The following is a 20000-nucleotide window of genomic DNA, read 5'->3' as shown; positions in this document are numbered from 1 at the left end:
GAGGCGACTCCGTGAAGAGATTCTCCATATCAGAGTTGTGCAAAACACCTGAAAAACTGATGGCTATCTGACGTTCTACAGAGAGATTTAGCAGATGTTTATCAGATATATAATATTGGTGTGTGTGTGTGTGTGTGTGTGTGTGTGTGTAAAACAGGGGTATGACTGTTACTCAAGCCCTGGGAATATTTGGCTCAGAACTCTGGAAATAAAATGTACTCTGAATACAAATGCCAACAAATAAGACGGAGGTCTCGGCCAGTCTCTTGTGCCACAACAGCACGACCTGCAGGAAGTGTTCAGGAAGTGTTAGTGTTCCAGCTAATCGACGTCTCAGGTCACAGATAATAAAGGACGTTGGGGTTGAAAATGAAAAGCATGCGGCTGAAATGTTTCTCAGTTTGGGCACAACAGCTGTCAAACACTGTAGGAGATAATACCATCACACGCACGCACGCACGCCACTCTCACGCGAGCTGAGGGACAGTGGAGTAATGTGACGACTCGTCCGGGGCTTTACTGAGGGGTAACAGGGAGCAGGTGGTTTGTGATGGTGTGTGATGACGTGAACGCGCCTTGTCTAAGAGTCCTTACAGCTGCAACCGTTAAACGCGGCTAATATTAGACCCACCGTTTAAAATAGAAAGCAGACGTACTTTCTCCTGCTCGCGTTCACACAGCTGTGTCTGAGACACGGATTCGACGTTCCGTCGGTTTATCCGTCTGACTCTTGAAGGCAGAAAACAAACCGACAATAAATAGCTCAGTGTCAGTGAAGCGCTGGTGTAAATAATGATTCACATGAACGCCGACGCCAGAGACTCCATACACGCTTCCACATCAAAGATCTAATCCTGTGCTGCTGCTATCAGAACCGCTGTTACAGAGAATGAATCAACATCATCTGACCAATCAGAATTCAGCAGCTCTGCGGTTTCAGCTGTGACACTAATACTGCATACTGTTGTGCTGAAGTAATCAACTCCGTATCAGTTTGTAAGTTCTGAATCAGTGCTGAATCACAGCCCGAGCCATCAGGTTCTCCCACTGCATCCTGGTCCAACATGTCCCACTTCCTCCAGCTCAACACAACAACACGATGCTGTGCTGTACAATAGCGCTTCTTTCCCATGATGCAGCTCGAGGTCTACGGCTACATTCAAGAGCATCTTGCCATGTAATCGACCCTGTGAGGAGGACAAGCACCATTTTTCACAACTCTGGCGTCACTGAAACATTCAGTTCTGCCTGCACTGTTTATGACTTCAGAGGGTTGGTGATACGCTCCCATCTTGTATTTATGGTAATTCCACTAAGCGAACGAAGGCACCGTAACTTAAACGTTGCTCTTTCAAGCTCTTTTTTTGTTTATCGGAGTCGAGGGACCGATCCTGTTTCTAATGAGAACAACAGACGCATGATCTCGGTCGGAAAAAGCGCAATCAGAGCGCCAGGTATACAATAAACCCCCCCCACACTGAACCCCCACGCACGCCTCCATTGCTGCAGGAAGGCTGGAGGAATGCACTCCAGGGATTTCCAGGATTCCTGCCTGATTCCAGCTTCACATCTCTTCCAGCACCGTGAGCTCTGAGGAATCGGACTTGTGTCTCAGTTCGCGTACTCACACGCTGTTCTTAAAACTCATGCACCGATTCAACCGAAAAACCCAATGCTTACATCTGAAAAGAGGGCGGGGCTAACAGGCACAGACTGTGGAGGAGAAAACGTTTTCAAGATGGCCGACGAGACGTCTCGGATGCGTCTGGAATTGGTCCACGATGTGTAATTTATTGTTCAGCATTACAATAATTCACAATATTCTAAATACCAAAGCTAGCAACGTCGCTTTATGTGCGTTTAACATCGTTCGCTCTCAGCTGGGACGTGGATTCTACTTCCTGTTAGGCTTATGTTAGTGTTTAACTGTCAGGTAAACGTTAGTGTTCCATTTGAGGCGATACGACCCTTCTAACATTTATACACTAGATGCTAGAGTACATAGTGCACGGAAGTTAACAAGCTGCGTCACACACACACACAAACACACACACACACACACACCTCTAAACCTGACACCAAATGGAATACATTACATACATTACAGTTGATCAACATGAGTTAAAGGAAGGAACAATAACTGCAAGGAGGATAGAGAGACAGAGACAGAGAGAGAGAGAGCGAGAGAGAGACAGAGAGAGAGACAGAGACAGAGACAGAGAGAGAGCGAGAGAGAGGCTGTGAGAGAGTCCAACATTTGCTGAGGGATCTGCTGGGAAACGATAAAATGTCTCAGAAAAATAAATAAACTCGACCAGGACCATCACTTGTTTGACGTCAGAAGTCTGAACTGCCTGTGTGTGTGTGTGTGTGTGTGTGTGTGTATACACTTTATATATAGACTCCTGTAGTGAAGAGCCAATCGGAATCAGGGATGACGAGGCATTCGGACGTCTCGTGGTGTCCGTAGAAATCGTCACACTTCCTGCTCCACGCTGCAGCACTGAGCACCGTGACCTCGAATGACCACAAAATCTCACATGGGAAACTGGACCAAAATACACAAAAGCTAGAGGAGAATTTAGCCTTTTATGGCCACTGAACTGGACCAAGGAGGAAATCTATCTGATGACATCGTGTCAAAGTCAGGACAGTTTTAAAGGAACAATCCACGCTGAAAAACAGACAGCTTTACAGTGACATGCTTCTGCTCTGCCTTTCCTGGTAGAGGTTAGTGGGCGTGTCCCAGGGCGTGTCCCAGGGCGTGTCCCAGGGCGTGTCCCAGGGCGTGTCCCAGGGCGTGTCCCAGGGCGTGTCCCAGGGCGTGTCCCAGGATGATGCGATCATTAATAGCGCAGTTAGGAGTTTAAAACAGTTCATATTAACGATATTAAATCCTGTGTTTAAGTCAGACATGTTGCTGTAATCTCTGGACTTTTCATGAATATTCATGAATATTAACACGCAAGCTGTTCAGGGTGGATTTCTGCTCTAACATCTGGCAACCCGACTCTACTGAATTAAACGAAGCCCTTAGGAGATATGCTTATATTCACATTTCCATGCCATCAGCATAAATTACAGATGGCTGTTCAAAACTTTTGGCACCTGTATGAGAAGGAGCGCTCGATCGGATCTGCTTCTACTGCTGCCGTTAAAAACATCTGGAACATTCCGTGTCCATCCAGGAGAAGAGAAAACCTGGTAACGCAGAGCTGAGGCAGGAAATCCTGTTTACTCTTCCATTTATTATCTGTTTAGATTTTTTCTTTATTTAGAGATCGCTGCTTCTCGCCCCTTAAGTCTGCCAGTGAAGCCGCTACGCTACACCCCATGCGCTACGCCGCTACGCTACGCCCCATGCGCTACGCCTCTACTTTACGCCCCATGCGCGACGCCTCTACTTTACGCCCCATGCGCTACGCCTCTACTTTACGCCCCATGCGCTACGCCTCTACTTTACGCCCCATGCGCTACGCCTCTACTTTACGCCCCATGCGCTACGCCTCTACTTTACGCCCCATGCGCTACGCCTCTACTTTACGCCCCATGCGCTACGCCTCTACTTTACGCCCCATGCGCTACGCCTCTACTTTACGCCCCATGCGCTACGCCTCTACTTTACGCCCCATGCGCTACGCCTCTACTTTACGCCCCATGCGCTACGCCTCTACTTTACGCCCCATGCGCTACGCCTCTACTTTACGCCCCATGCGCTACGCCTCTACTTTACTCCCCATGCACTACGCCTCTACTTTACGCCCCATGCGCTACGCCTCTACTTTACGCCCCATGCGCTACGCCTCTACTTTACGCCCCATGCGCTACGCCTCTACTTTACGCCCCATGCGCTACGCCTCTACTTTACTCCCCATGCACTACGCCTCTACTTTACGCCCCATGCGATACGCCTCTACTTTACGCCCCATGCGCTACGCCTCTACTTTACGCCCCATGCGCTACGCCTCTACTGTCCCTGAACCGTTTTGTTTATTCATCTCAGAGCCTGAGCAAAATAATTAAAACCTCGTCCCTAGAAAACCTCGGTGCCAATTAAACGGCTTATTGCAAACAAAATCCAAGCTGTAAACACGTACGTGTAATTAGGAGGCGACTGCTAATTTAAAAAAAAAAAGAAAGAAAGAAAGAAATGAAAAGCGAGAGGAGGCTGAACGAGTGAAACGCCAAACACAAACCATGTGTCTACAGTAAAACTGAAACAGCCGCTTCCCCTCTCTACCTTCCTCCCTCCCTCCCTCCCTCCCTCTCGGCCCACCCGCCCGCCGTCTTTTCTTCTGCTTCCCCCCGTCTCCTGCTGTGGCACTTCTGTAATAAGATTTATGTTTAATTGCTCTCTGTGGTTTAATGCGCTGCATCACATGTCGAGTTCATGTGCAATCTGAATTCTACAGTGTGCACGCAGTCAATGTGGATCTGTTTATGAGCCTGATGCGCGTGTGTGTGTGTGTGTGTGTGTGTGTGTGTGTGAGAGGGACAGTACACTGCCTTCCCTCCAGCAAATCCTCTTTCTATCCTGACAAATTAACTTCAACAGCCAATATAAAAAGCTCCACATGTTACAAGCCCAAACCCCTCATCTGCTTTTCCTCTCTCAGTCACACACACACACGTTTTCACGTCACTCTCCTAATCTCACCTGACAAAGACACGTTCCTGCAAGTCTAAAATTTCACACTGCTGAATCATTAAAAAAAATATACATATACACACACACACACACACACACAATAATAAGACACATAAGAATAAGACACACACGCACAGAGTATGCGCACACACACACACAGTACGCGCGCACACACACACACAGTACGTGCACACAAACACACATAGGGATGTGGTAGACTAATGGTTAAGGTGTTGGGCTACTGATCAAGCTGCCACTGCTGGGCCCCTGAGCAAGGCCCTTAACCCTCAATTGCTCAGTTGTATAAAAATGAGATAAAAATGTAAGTCGCTCTGGATAAGAGTGTCTGCTAAATGATGTAAATGTACACACACACACACAGTACGCGCACACACACACACACACTACGCGCACACACACACAGTACGTGCGCGCAGACACACACACACGGTACGCGCAGACACACGCACGGTACGCGCAGACACACGCACGGTACGCGCAGACACACGCACGGTACGCGCAGACACACGCACGGTACGCGCAGACACACGCACGGTACGCGCAGACTCACGCACACAGTACACGCGCAGACACACACAAACACACAGTACACGCGCAGACTCACGAACACAGTACGCGCAGACACACACACACACACACAGTACGCGCAGACACACACAAACACACAGTACGCGCAGACACACACACACAGTACGCGCAGACACACACACACAGTACGCGCAGACACACACACACAGTACGCGCAGACACACACACACAGTACGCGCAGACACACACACACACAGTACGCGCAGACACACACACACAGTACGCGCAGACACACACACACAGTACGCGCAGACACACACACACACAGTACGCGCAGACACACACACACAGTACGCGCAGACACACACACACACAGTACGCGCAGACACACACACACACAGTACGCGCAGACACACACACAGTACGCGCAGACACACACACACAGTACGCGCAGACACACACACACAGTACGCGCAGACACACACACACACAGTACGCGCAGACACACACACACAGTACGCGCAGACACACACACACAGTACGCGCAGACACACACACACAGTACGCGCAGACACACACACAGTACGCGCAGACACACACACAGTACGCGCAGACACACACACAGTACGCGCAGACACACACACACAGTACACGCAGACACACACACACAGTACGCGCAGACACACACACACAGTACGCGCAGACACACACACACACAGTACGCGCAGACACACACACAGTACGCGCAGACACACACACAGTACGCGCAGACACACACACACACAGTACGCGCAGAGACACACACACAGTACGCGCAGAGACACACACACAGTACGCGCAGACACACACACACAGTACGCGCAGACACACACAGTACTCACACACAGTATGCGCACACACAGTAATCACACACAGTACTCACACACACACACAAACAGTACTCACACACACACACACACACACACAGTACTCACACACAGTATGCGCACACACAGTAATCACACACAGTACTCACACACACACACACAGTACTCACACACAGTGATTTAGTGTGGTTTCGTGTCTGTGGTGTAAATTCCTGTGGTGGTTTCAGTTTGACTTTATAAAGTACTGTAGCCTGCAGCACGACTTTTTTCTCCCTTCATCTGACCCCCTTTTTCTTCCCTCTCCGTCTATTTTCCACCGCATGAACATCCTTTGCTTTGACTAACTGAGCTTACACAGCATGTGTGTGTGTGTGTGTGTTCTCTTTGTTAAATGCTTTACTCTGTGGCTTTAAGGAAAGCGGTCAGTAAACAAAACATTATTATTATTATTATTATTATAAAAGTGCTGTAGCCTGAAGGCTTGTGCGAGACGAGTCCGACGTTCCCGAATCGCTCTCGCCGTCTGTGTGCAGCAGCTATTCACAGGCTGCCGATCTTTGCGAGGGTGTAAACAGGAAGTATTAATAAAAGAATTTGTGTTTTTTTGGGAACAATACAGTGGCAGGTCGGGACAGGAGAGACCAAGAGCATCAGGAGAGCATTCTCTCTCTTCACAGCTGAAAAATGAACCTTCTGGTAATTCCCTCGTCCTCCTTATGGTTCAGAAGATCTCTCCCATGTCCCAATCTGACAGAGATGATGTTTCAGTGACGATCTGCTGCTACTACATCTGCAGAGTCTGGAGAACACATCCAGTGTGTTAATAAACACTAAATAATGCAGTATACATGTGGGTTTACATCCCCACACACCCCATAGCTAACTGTTCCACAGAGCTAACGGTGTTGCCATGGTTACAGACCTTGTAATTCCACAACGTTTCAGTCTCACTTTGGATAAAGAGCATTTAGAGGACTGAGAACACCTAAAGATTCCATCCAGAGATATTTACACACACACACACACACACACACACACACAAACACACATGGGGGTGTTAAAGAGAAGACACTCAGTTCTCACACTTAACCAAAGTTCCTCTCCTTTATTCTGAACTTTGGTTAAGTGTGAGAACTGAGTGTCATTTAGGGTTAAGAAAAGAGAGGCAGAGAGAGACAGTGAGAGAGAAACAGACAGAGAGGGAGAGAGAGAGAGAGAGAGAGAGAGAGAGACAGACAGAGAGAGAGGCACAGAGACAGAGAGACAGACAGAGAGAGAGACACACACACACAGAGACAGAGAGAGAGAGAGACAGACAGAGATAGAGACAGAGAGAGAGAGAGAGAGAGAGAGAGAGAGAGAGAGAGAGAGAATGCTGCAGTTCAGCACTGTAACTGGAGAATTTTAGCAAAACAATCACAGCTAACTAATGACTCCATATAAGTGAAGAAAGCGAGCCAGTTAGCGTCACACTGAGGAACTGCTAGCTGTGGTGCTGCTCTAAATAAATATGTAGCTACCATGAATACTTAAAATAAATAAATAAATAAATAAATAAATAAAAAATTAAATAAAACTGAAGGTAGTGAGTTAGTGCTACACAGAGGACAAAGTATGACCAAGTTTTTAAAAAATGACTTATTAAACAAACAAATATATATTAAATAAATCTAGCCAGCTAGTGCGATGCTGAGGATACGCATCTTGCTAGTTTGGATGTTAGCTAGTAGTTATTGTAAAGTTGTTTAATAAAATATCTAAAATACGATACTAAACAAAGCTCACTGGCTGGTGATTGGCTGAGGAGAAATAGCTCGATAAATCACGTGCTAACCTGCTCTACACTATCCTATCTGTAGTACACACCGTGTTGCCATGGTTACAACTCTGCTTGGTGACATGATCCCAGTAGTATCGAATTAACAAAACTTACGTCCGTCACAATCCTTTAACATTACTGCTCGTGTATGTGTGTGTGTGTGTGTGTGTGTGTGTGTGTGGAAGAGCACACGGCTAAACCACAGAATATTATGACTCATCCTCATCCTCACCGCTTCACCACCTGAACACGGTCACGGCCAATGAACAAAAAGTCTGTTGTGGTTAAATGCTAACCGCTAAACGCTAGAGGCTAGCACTTCTTCCTGTTGCTCCAGTGTTAACAGTGGACACACACACACACACAGCTGAATCACACTCAATCGGTGTGTGACATACAGATTTGAGGCTAAATGCTAAGCAACACACCAAAGTATTTTTCCCCCCTTGACTCACAGTTACAGTTATAAAGACAAAAGCTGACGCACAGACATGTGGAGTCACATTACAAACCTCTCTCACTCACACACACACACACACACACACACACACTAATCACAAGTCTGTAATAACATCAGGTCATTTATGGCTACTTTAATTATTTATTTTTCCCTTTTTTAAAAAGCTGTGATTCAGAGATAATGAAGCATGTGAAGTTTTTCTGGCCCTCTAACCAGATCAGAGCTGTTACTTACAAGACAACTCAGTTGGCGTGCACACACACACACACACACACACACACACACACACACACACACACACACACACACACACAGAAAAAAGTTATTTTTTAAAGTAACAGGCTTGTAAATGTTTTTAGTTTAATTCCATTCACAGGCAGTAGTGGGCCTGAAATATTACATATTGCCCCTTTAATGATTCTGATAAAATAATGTGTGTTTTTGTGCCTCTCGGTTTTCTCCTGCCTCTTTTCTCACGACAGTTAACGCTAGCGCAGATACACACTCGGAGCAGACATCCATCCGCACTCTTCCACATACATGAGCTCCCAGACAGCTGTGATTGGTTAAAACGCTGTGACTGACAGGACACTCAGCCCCTCCCACTCAGGGCACCTGACCAGGTAACTCTCTCCTGGTTACAGACATCGTCCGAGAGTCAAACTAATGCTGTTCACAGTTCAGTTACTGTACGATGTTACAGACTCATTAATATTCAAACATATTCAAATCCTACACGTTACTTTACTTCAACACAAACACACACTGAATTCTGATCTCTAGTCACAGTGTGTATGAATGAAATCTCTCTCTTTCTCCCACACCCACACACACACACACACACACACAAAACCAACAGTAAATCTGCACTTACACACACATGTTGCTCCACTCTTTCACTGTCTCTCTGCCTCGGTTGTTTTCTTCTTCTCCATGGCTTTTCCTTTGCTCATTACAGCCTCCACTTGTGTGTGTGTGTGCGCGTGTATGTGTGTGTTTAAAACCCCCACACAAACTTTGCTAAGGTCTCCTATGAGAACGAATGATAGATGGATGACTTAAGAGAAAGAAAAAAAAAAAACAAAACAGAGGGATGTCTCTTTAAGAAGGTAAAAACTCTACGCAGCAGTAGAAGAGAAACTCCAACTCTCTCTCTCTCTCTCTCTCTCTGCTTTTTGTTAAATAACCAGGCTGTGTGCTCCTCTCTCTCTCTCTCTCTCTCTCGCTCTCTCTCTCTCTCTCGCTCTCTCTCGCTCTTTCCCCCTTTTCTCCTAAATCACTTCACTTCTCCCCCTTCAGATTTTCTTCCCCAGTTTTTCCCTCGTTCCTCTCCTCACACGATCTTTCTTTTCTGGCTCTGAAGTGAACAAGAGCGTGAGCAGGACTGACCACTTTACACACACACACACACACACTACAGCCAACCAGAGAGGTAGAGCAGGGCGGGAGAAAGGGGGTGTGAACTTAAAGCACACACGTGTGTGTGTGTGTGTGTGTGTGTGTGTGTGGTTTGGGGGGGTGTAGTGAAGAGGAAAAGAATAAACAGGAAGTGATGTGATCGTTTCATTCAGCTGATAATGCAGATTCTCTCTCTCTCTCTGTGGTCATGTTTTGCTTTTTTCCCCCTCCTCTTTTTTTTTTTTTTTTTAACTCAGTGACTCAGAATGATTTGGAGAGAGAGAGAGAGAGAGAGAGAGAGAGAGACATAAAAGAGAAAAAAATTAAAAAGTGAGAGAAAGAAACAGTCAAAGAGGGAAAAATGATCGGAGAAAAGGGAAAGAAAAAGAAAACAGAAAGGAGAAAGAATGAAGAACTAAAACAGAGAATACAAATAAAAACACTAGAAGGAAAAGGAAAAGAAAGAAAGACACAAAGAAAAAGAGAAAGAAATGAGAAAAGAGATTTTTCCTGAACTCTGGGAGGCCCACTCTGTTACTATAACAACCACATACGTGAACTCTGAACTCTAGAGACATTATAGCAGAGCAAGATGCGAGAAGATGGTTCATTAATGTGTGTGTGTGTGTGTGTGTGTGTGTGTGTGTGTTTTACAGGATGTCACAGAGGATACTGAAGAGAAAACAGGTTTGTGTTTGATTTCTCTCATTAATGTGTGTGTGTGTGTGTGTGTGTTTTACAGGACGTCTCTCATTAATGTGTGTGTGTTTTACAGGACGTCTCTCATTAATGTGTGTGTGTGTGTTTTACAGGACGTCTCTCATTAGTGTGTGTGTTTTACAGGACATCTCTCATTAATGTGTGTGTGTGTGTGTGTGTGTGTGTTTTACAGGACGTCTCTCATTAATGTGTAGATCACTAACGTTTACTATCATTATTATAACCATCTCCTATTGGCTCACACACTGGATCACTGTCCTCTTATTGGTCCACTCATGTTAGCAGTGGCCTCCTAACTAATGACCACATAGATGAAAATTCTCATAGATAGTACATTACCGTGCGTGTGTGTGTGTGTGTGTGTGTGTTTGTAGAGAACATAAAGTGAGGGAGCTCCAGTCCTAATTAAATTCACTGCCTTTTAAGGACAATGGCATGCAGCCTTTTACCAACAAACCAAACCTGTCTCTCTGTCTGTCAGAGAAGACACACACACGCACACACACACACACACACTCTCTCTGTCTCTGTTTAGTCAGCAGGTCACATGACTCCCTTATTCCCTCTTTTTCTGTAGCGTACCCATGCGGTTTGGATTACACTGGAAACATGCAGGAGGGAGCCATACATTCCCCTGCTTCACTCACACACACACACACACACACACACACACACACACACACTAGGAGAATGGTATTTTGCTCTTCTGTGTACTTTATATAGGGCTACAAGGACAAAACTTTACACCACACACACTTCACTGTAACACACATGTTAGTGGGTATCGCTTGCTCTCTCACACACACACACACACACACACACACACACACACAGGAAGGAAACATGAAGATAAGACAGGCTGACTGGAAATCTTGGTCAGGCCTGAGTGAAAATCTGTCACCTTAGAAACCGACAGATCATTCAGTGGATCTGAAGCATGACCTCTTTCTCTCTCACACACACACACACACACACACACAGGTGCACATACACGGAACACACAAGTGCACATCTGTAGACAGACACACATGAGCACACAGTATAAGGAAGCCTCTTTGTCGGTCTTGAGCACACACACACACACACACACCCACACCCACCTCTCTCTCTCTCTCTCTCTCTCTCTCTCTCTCTCACTCTTCCTTTACAACATTTCAAAGCACACACTAACATCAGAGTATTTTTTTAGACAGATAAATCCCATTCCTGATGTCTGAGCTGTGTGTGTGTGATCACTATAATAATAAATGACATAAGAGGATGTGAGTCACATTTATCTACACACACAGACAAACGTTATAGTGTAGGAGGCTGATGGAACTGGATCAAAAAGATAGGTTTACTCAGGCCAAGGCCCAGACGCAGACAGACACACACACACACACACACACACACACACACACACACACAGAGCACTGTATCAGCATGTTGGATGTTAATTCTAATTAAGTTTCCAGTAGGAGGATGAATAAGCACTGCACTGAAAAAATTTAGGTCTGAAAACAAACACACACACACACGCACATCTTAGATACCCAGCACGATAGGGTTGTGCACGTTTGCGGCTGAGTAATGGAAACACACTTAGTGTCAGATAAGTGTACATGGCGTTAAAAAACAAAGTTTATAAAACAGATCAGATTTTAAAGAGTAGCAAGCCGCACCCCCTTTTCCCAGAGGCCGCACCCCCTTTTCCCAGCGGCCGCACCCCCTTTTCCCAGCGGCCGCACCCCCTTTTCCCAGCGGCCGCACCCCCTTTTCCCAGCGGCCGCACCCCCTTTTCCCAGCGGCCGCACCCCCTTTCCCCAGCGGCCGCACCCCCTTTCCCCAGCGGCCGCACCCCCTTTCCCCAGCGGCCGCACCCCCTTTTCCCAGAGGCCGCACCCCCTTTTCCCAGAGGCCGCACCCCCTTTTCCCAGAGGCCGCACCCCCTTTTCCCAGAGGCCGCACCCCCTTTTCCCAGAGGCCGCACCCCCTTTTCCCAGAGGCCGCACCCCCTTTCAGATATAGCTTAGGATTATATACACATGTAATCACAGTTAACATGTAGGGGGGCACGGTGGCCCCAGGGTTGGGGGTTCGATTCCCACCTCCACCTTGTGTGTGTGGAGTTTGCATGTTCTCCCCGTGCCTCGGGGGTTTCCTCCGGGTACTCCGGTTTCCTCCCCCAGTCCAAAGACATGCATGGTAGGTTGATTGGCATCTCTGGAAAATTGTCCATAGTGTGTGATTGCGTGTGTGAATGAGTGTGTGTGTGTGTGTGTGCCCTGTGATGGGTTGGCACTCCGTCCAGGGTGTATCCTGCCTTGATGCCCGATGACGCCTGAGCACAGGCTCCCCGTGACCCGAGGTAGTTCGGATAAGCGGTAGAAGATGAGTGAGTGAGAGTTAATATGTAATCATGTTGGAGTGGTGTGTGTTGCTATACAACAAGTCATTCTAGAAGTTTCAGTACTGATAAACTGCCTCTTTTAAAAAAAAAAAAAAGCACCAAATTTAAAACCGAAAATTTCTTTCTGAAAGTCAGACAATATAAAGGACATCGTACCCACTGATGGATGATTTTCACAACTCTGTAATCGTAGAGCCACATGTGTGTATACAGTAACTCACTATGCTGTTTAGTGAGCCTTGTGCAGATTGGGTCAAAAAAACATTACTAATGATCCACATCAGTCAAATTCGTGTAAAAATAAATTCAGAATTTACAGAGGGCTGAAAAATAAAACACATTGTGGATTAAAAACTGAGAGACTGGTTTTTTTAAAGATAGCAATATTTTTTCCTTTTACACAGAATCTGTGCTTCCTTCGGTTTAGTAGTGAGTGTTTAGCGCCCTCTGGTGGCCAAAACACCGACATGGCGGCTGTCCTTAAGTACATTCCGCTCCAGCTACAAGCCAACACTTTTAAACTCAAACCCAGGGCTGCGTCCCAATCTACACAAGGCTCACTACATAGCATGGTGAGTTACCGTGTAGTACAGAGATGCAGTCTGGCAGAACCCCAGGAGTTATGACAATAAGGTAAAAGAACTGGATGGATGTACCCTGGTTCTGGGGTGTGTGTGTGTGTGTGTGTGTGTGTGTGTGTGTGTGTGTGTGTGTGTGTGTGTGTGTACCCACCACAGGTGTATATAACACTGAGGTATTTGCGAGTCCCGGCGTAACAGGGGTCCCCAAACTCCTGTGCAGAGGCTCGAACCACACACGTGCGTTTCCCCTGGCAACGTGATGTCATCACCTGCAGGGCCCCTTCTGAATGACAGTCTGGAAAAACAGGACAAAGAAAAAAAATGTTTTTCATATTTTCCGACATTTTGGCCTCGTTACCAGGCGCCAAACCTGCAGCAGTGACATCTGTATGTAAAGAACATTTCTGCTCATTGTGACAGTAAAGGAGCTTAACACAGATGTTAATAACACACTACTGAGGCTGCAGGATACAACAAAAAGCTAGAAAGTCACAGAGAGAAACACATACACTCACACGCTCACGTACACTCACACGCTCACGTACACTCTCACGCTCACGTACACTCTCACGCTCACGTACACTCTCACGCTCACGTACACTCTCACGCTCACGTACACTCTCACGCTCACGTACACTCACGTACACTCTCACGCTCACGTACACTCTCACGCTCACGTACACTCTCACGCTCACGTACACTCTCACGCTCACGTACACTCTCACGCTCACGTACACTCTCACGCTCACGTACACTCTCACGCTCACGTACACTCACACATACACTCACATGCTCAAGTACACTCACATGTACACTCACGTGCCAACTCACATGCTCACGTACACTCACGCGCCCACTCACATGCTCACGTACACTCACACGTACACTCACATGCTCACGTACACTCACACGCTCACGTACACTCACACGTACACTCACGTGCCCACTCACATGCTCATGTACACTCACGCACCCTTTCACATGCTCACGTACACTCACACGTACACTCATGCGCCCACTCACATGCTCACATACACTCACACGCTCACGTACGCTCACGCGCCCACTCACATACACTCACACGTACACTCACATGCTCATGTACACTCACATGCTCATGTACACTCACATGCTCATGTACACTCACGCACCCACTCACATGCTCACGTACACTCACGTACACTCACACGCACAGAAACTTTCTTCATTTTTCAGCAAACTAGCTAATCTAGCTAAACTTCAGGCTAGTAGATAAATAACCTCTGCTAACTAGCATCACTCTGTAACTGTTTCTTTAAAATACCAAGGCAGAAAATTCAACCCCTACGTTTACAAATAACGAGTCAGGTGTAGGAGCCTTAGCACAGTAGGCTACCGAACACCACAAGAGGAAACGTAGCCAGATAACTCAACACCACGTTAACCATCTTTACTGAGGTTTAGGAATATTTCAAATATTTTGTAGAATTAGAGAAACCATTCACATTTCTGAGCGCCTCTGAGGTAAAATTATTCAAAAGCTCTTTCACACAGATGAATATAAAGAATGTGTGTGTGTGTGTGTGTGTGTGTGTGTGTGTGTGTGGTTCCTCTCTGCGTGTTCAGACGTCCCCCTGACAGACATGTGCTTTGTCTTTGAGACGTTTGATCTCCCTCAGGACGGGAACCTTAGCGTGTCAGTGTGACTGATGAACCGCTCATCCGTCATCGCTAAGTGCTTATCGTGTTCACAAATGGACTTAACACACATCTGAACACGAGACGGACACAGCGGCCGAAATCCAAACCTACCGACGGCTGTGTCCCATTTCACCGTTTTCTTTCTCTTCATTTAATCCGAGGCAGGAATTCACAATTAAACCGCAGACCAGAGAATCATCCCAGAGTGAGATGCTAGCGGTGCTGAGTAACTAGGAAGAGATTAGCATTTAGCTTCTAGTTAAAACAATGTAATTAACAAGCTATTACAAGCTAACAATTTGTCAAAAATACTCTATTCAATAACGTCATGGGGAAAAGGTTTAGTTTTATTGGGCAAGACGTGACAAAGGCAAAAGCAGGACAGAGGATTTTTAGAAATGCTTCTTAAATGTTCAGTAACAAAATGATGAAAGGATGTTAGATTTTTTTTTCTTTCACAAGGTCTATTTATTTTGCTGAATTAAAAGGGAACCATTCAGAAACATAATTAATGCTTTAACTCTGAAGGTTAAAGCATAAGATTTTTTTTTAAATATATTTATAGTTTTTATACAGACTAATTTATTATTAATTTTATACATTTTTATAAGGGAAAAAAATGGATGTGGCGGGGGGGGAGCGAGAGCGAGAGAGAGAGCGAAACAGAGAGAGAAAGAGCGAGACAGAGAGTGAGACAGAGAGAGAAAGAGAGCGAGAGAGAGAAAGAGAGACAGAGACAGAGACAGAGAGAGAGACGGAGAGAAAGAGAGAGAGACAGAGAGAGTGAAAGAGAGAGAGAGAGAGATAGAGAGATCTAAAAGACCAAACACACGTCGTCACCATGAGATGAACAACCGCGAGTGTTAAAGGTTAAAGGTCACACAGGGAGTGTTAGTAAACAGAGTGGATTAATGGAGTGTCAGGAAAAAAAAAAGTCTTGCTGTGTGTTAATGATGAGTGTTAATGATGAGTGTTAATGATGAGTGTTAATGATGTCCTCCTCTGCACTGCACTGCCATCACTGCACCAGCGACAAAACCTTTGTGTAGATTTTTCTCTCACTGATTAAACTATTTCCAACATCAAGCTTCAGCATCAGAGGTGTGTGTGTGTGTAAAGGGTTTGTTCTGCCACCATGGAGTGTTTCAGTCAGGAAGTCAGGATGGTCTGAAGGCCAAGCTTCTCATTGTGTGTGTGTGTGTGTGTGTGTGTGTGTGTGGGGAAACTGATGGCCGGCTGTGATGGGGGGTGGGGAGTCTTGGTGATGGTGGTGGTTCGGTCTAAACTCTTACCCAGGACAGAGACACAGTCGTCCTGTCTCCAGACCCCCCGAGGGACTTTAACCTAATGGTGTCACGCATAAATTCTTCCCCCAGTGGATGGAAGTATAGTGAGGGACAGACAGAGACCCTATTAACCTGGGCTTTGAGTGCGGTCGTCATGGCGATTAGTCAAGCAAGAGGCCCAGTATGTCTGTCTGTCCCTTTCTCACACTCACACTCACACACACAGTTTTACAAGACCAGCTATAAGTTAGTACAAGTCCATTTAGTAGGAACATGGAAATGTTTCTCTAATAAAACACACACACACACACACACACACACACACACACACACACACACACACCTATCTGTCTTCTGGATCCAGAAGTTAAAGACACATCCTTTTTCTTAAAGTCTGATATCATCAGGTAGGAAGGTGTGTGTGTGTGCGCGCAAGTGTGTGCGTGCGCACGTGTGTGTGTGCGCATGTGTGTGTGCATGCGTGTGCGCACACGTGTGTGTGTGTGCACGCGTGTGTGTGTCTTTCAGTCAGATTAGCACATATTAGCAAGCTAGCTAGTACAAAAGTGGAAGCGCAGGAAGGAATATGGAGTCTAAGGTCTGGTGATCCTTCATACGCAGAAAGTCACTTGTTTTATGTGTAAAGTCTAAACAGCTTTTGTGTAACTTCAAGTGCCAAAAGATCTGATGGTTGTATAAAGCTAAAAAAAATGACTTCAGTCACTAAGGAGAAGTTACTGGAGCTGAACGTGTTCTATCTGAGTGACTCACCGACAGACGGCGCCCTCCGGTGGTGTGGAGGACACTCCAGTGTCCCATCCTGCGTACGTCCAAACATGGCTGAGAAGACGGCGATCTGCATCCCTGTCTTACAGCTCACCCTCATCTTCTCCCCCTCACACACCACCTTACTCTTATACTCATCTACACACACACACACACACACACAGTTCTGTAGAATATGCAAAACAATACGTATATCTAACAGTATTAATTTATAATGCTAAATTGTGTGTGTCTGTGTGACTGAGTGAGTGAGAGAGAGAGAGAGAGACTCACTAGGTCTGCATTTGTACTGCAGAGTGAGGGATTTGCTGATAGATGGACACGGATCTGTTCCAAACAACCGACTGTTCACCAAAACTTCACAACTCCTCCTGTTCTCACACTCATCTGTCATCTTCTACAGGAAGGGAGAGAGAGAGAGAGAGTGAGAGAGAGTGAGAGAGTGAGAAAGAGAGAGACCGAGAGTGTGAGAGAAAGAGAGAGAGAGAGAGAGAGAGAGAGAGAGAGAGAGAGAGAGAGAGAGAGAGAGTGTGTGTGTGTGTGTGTGTGTGTGTGTGTGTGTGTGTGTGAGAGAGAGAGAGAGAGAGAGAGAGAGAGAAGGGGGGACATGCAAATGACAAGACAGAAAAAAAGACATGTGGAAACAGAAGGGAGACAAAAAAGAGAAAGCGAGGGAAAGAGAGATAGATAATGACAGAATGAGGAACAGACAGAGAGAAAGAGAGACAGACAGACAGAAAAGTGGGAGAAATAGAAACAGATAGAAAGATGGAATGAAAGTGTTGTTGATTTAAACGTTATGAGGTTTATATTTGTGTCAAACTGAAGTTTTTGGGATTGAATTAAAAATGTCTCAATATCCAGAAATATAAAGAAATCACACACACACACACACACGTCTGTGTTACCTGCAGAGCCGTTGCCAGGTGACACGAAGTGACCCCACTCAGTGGATGTGGCCCACTGATGCTGTATAGTGGTGGGCAGAACAAGGAGTGGGTGGAGCTTCTCCTGCCATAGAAAGCTGATTGGACGGTGATGGTGGTTCTTGGAGGGCAGCGTACAGTCATGAGCTCACCATCACACACCTCGTCTGTGTAGTTACGCAACACATGCAACAGGTAACCTAGGAAACGAGAGCAGGGCAACGGTTAAAGACTGGCACACACACACACACAGACACACACACAAGTTCACTTCCTGTTATTAAACCCACAGTTTAATAATTCTTTTTGTTTCTGACCTTTATGGCTAACCACATTCATATTGTGACATTTTGCCTATATGTGGATTAGTTTCCTGGTTTGGTCAACACTCTTATCTCCATCCGTTCTCCTACACATAAAACAGACAGACAGACAGACGGACAGACAGGTCAGTGAGCCTGACAGACAAACAGAGAGAGAAATTTGATCTACTCCACCTCCACTGTTTGTTGATGACACACACATGTTGAGCTGAGTAACATTTCAGTGATAGTGTGTGTGTTTACAGTGTTATTGTTCGTCCATCCACGGCAGGAAGTTGTGCAGGACAAAGCGATGGCTGAGTTTGTCCACTAAATGCTTCTGTGTGACTTTATAATGCTGTCCCTCAATCAACAGCCCCCCACCCCCCACCCCCCGCCACAACACACACACCATCACACACTCACACTCTCCCTCACTTACTCTGTTTTTCTCCCTTTCTCTCTTACACACACCCAAAGAGAATGAGAGCAAGTCTGAACAGGCTGGATGCGGGGCGTGTGTGTGTGTGTGTGTGTGTGTGTGTGTGTGTGTGTGTGTGTGTGTGGCCCATCTGAGAAAGGCAAACATACCAATAGCATCATCCTCATATCTCATTTAAAACCTAATTTACCTTAAATGGAGCAAACACACACACACACACACACACACACACACACACACACACACACACACACACACACACCATCAGGAAAGTGTGTAGAGGAAAGTTATTGTTTTTGGATAAGTCCTAACAGGAGAGAGGTAGAAAAAAGACAGAAAAGGATGAAGAGGAGCAAATTAGATGAAAGAGAAACAAATCTGAAATAAGAAAAGGATAAAAATGACTTTATAATAAATATGAAACTGTAATTGAGGATAAACTGCTGAGGTGGAAGAGGAATAAAATGCTCAGGGACGAGCAGCTACAGGAAAACAATCAACAGTGAGACTGCTTCATCTCCTCATCCTGTAGAGGAGCATATTCCTGTAACAGCACCGCGTGTGTTAGTGCCCTCCTCATCACCGTGTGTGTTAGTGCCCTCCTCATCACCGTGTGTGTTAGTGCCCTCCTCATCACCGTGTGTGTTAGTGCCCTCCTCATCACCGTGTGTGTTAGTGCCCTCCTCATCACCGTGTGTGTTAGTGCCCTCCTCATCACCGTGTGTGTTAGTGCCCTCCTCATCACCGTGTGTGTTAGTGCCCTCCTCAGCACCGCGTGTGTTAGTGCCCTCCTCGTCCTCAGCACTGCATGTGTTAGTGCCCTCCTCGTCCTCATCACCGCGTGTGTTAGTGCCCTCCTCGTCCTCAGCACCGCGTGTGTTAGTGCCCTCCTCGTCCTCATCACCGCGTGTGTTAGTGCCCTCCTCGTCCTCATCACCGCGTGTGTTAGTGCCCTCCTCGTCCTCATCACCGCGTGTGTTAGTGCCCTCCTCGTCCTCATCACCGCGTGTGTTAGTGCCCTCCTCGTCCTCATCACAGTGTGTGTATTAGTGCCCTCCTCAACCTCAGCACTGCGTGTTAGTGCCCTCCTCGTCCTCATCATCGGGTGTGTATGTGCCCTCCTCGTCCTCATCACCGCATATGTT

General features: G+C 46.3%; 1 protein-coding gene across 1 annotated transcript in view; it reads right to left on the bottom strand.

Annotated features, from left to right (window-relative positions):
• Positions 1 to 20000, bottom strand: part of LOC132855059 (protein eva-1 homolog C) — a 38029-nt gene that overhangs the window by 5858 nt on the left and 12171 nt on the right. Inside the window, exons 2-5 of the mRNA XM_060883776.1 lie at positions 18094 to 18311; positions 17459 to 17582; positions 17171 to 17323; positions 13585 to 13728 (exon numbers count right to left, since the gene is read on the bottom strand). Coding sequence (XP_060739759.1) covers positions 13585 to 13728; positions 17171 to 17323; positions 17459 to 17582; positions 18094 to 18311 — 639 coding nt within the window. The remainder of the gene's footprint in view (positions 1 to 13584; positions 13729 to 17170; positions 17324 to 17458; positions 17583 to 18093; positions 18312 to 20000) is intronic.

The sequence above is a fragment of the Tachysurus vachellii genome, chromosome 12, assembly GCF_030014155.1.
Source record: "Tachysurus vachellii isolate PV-2020 chromosome 12, HZAU_Pvac_v1, whole genome shotgun sequence".
Lineage (NCBI taxonomy): Eukaryota > Metazoa > Chordata > Actinopteri > Siluriformes > Bagridae > Tachysurus > Tachysurus vachellii.
The sequence above is the reverse complement of the archived record's forward strand: the minus strand, read 5'-3'. Positions and strand labels throughout refer to the sequence as shown.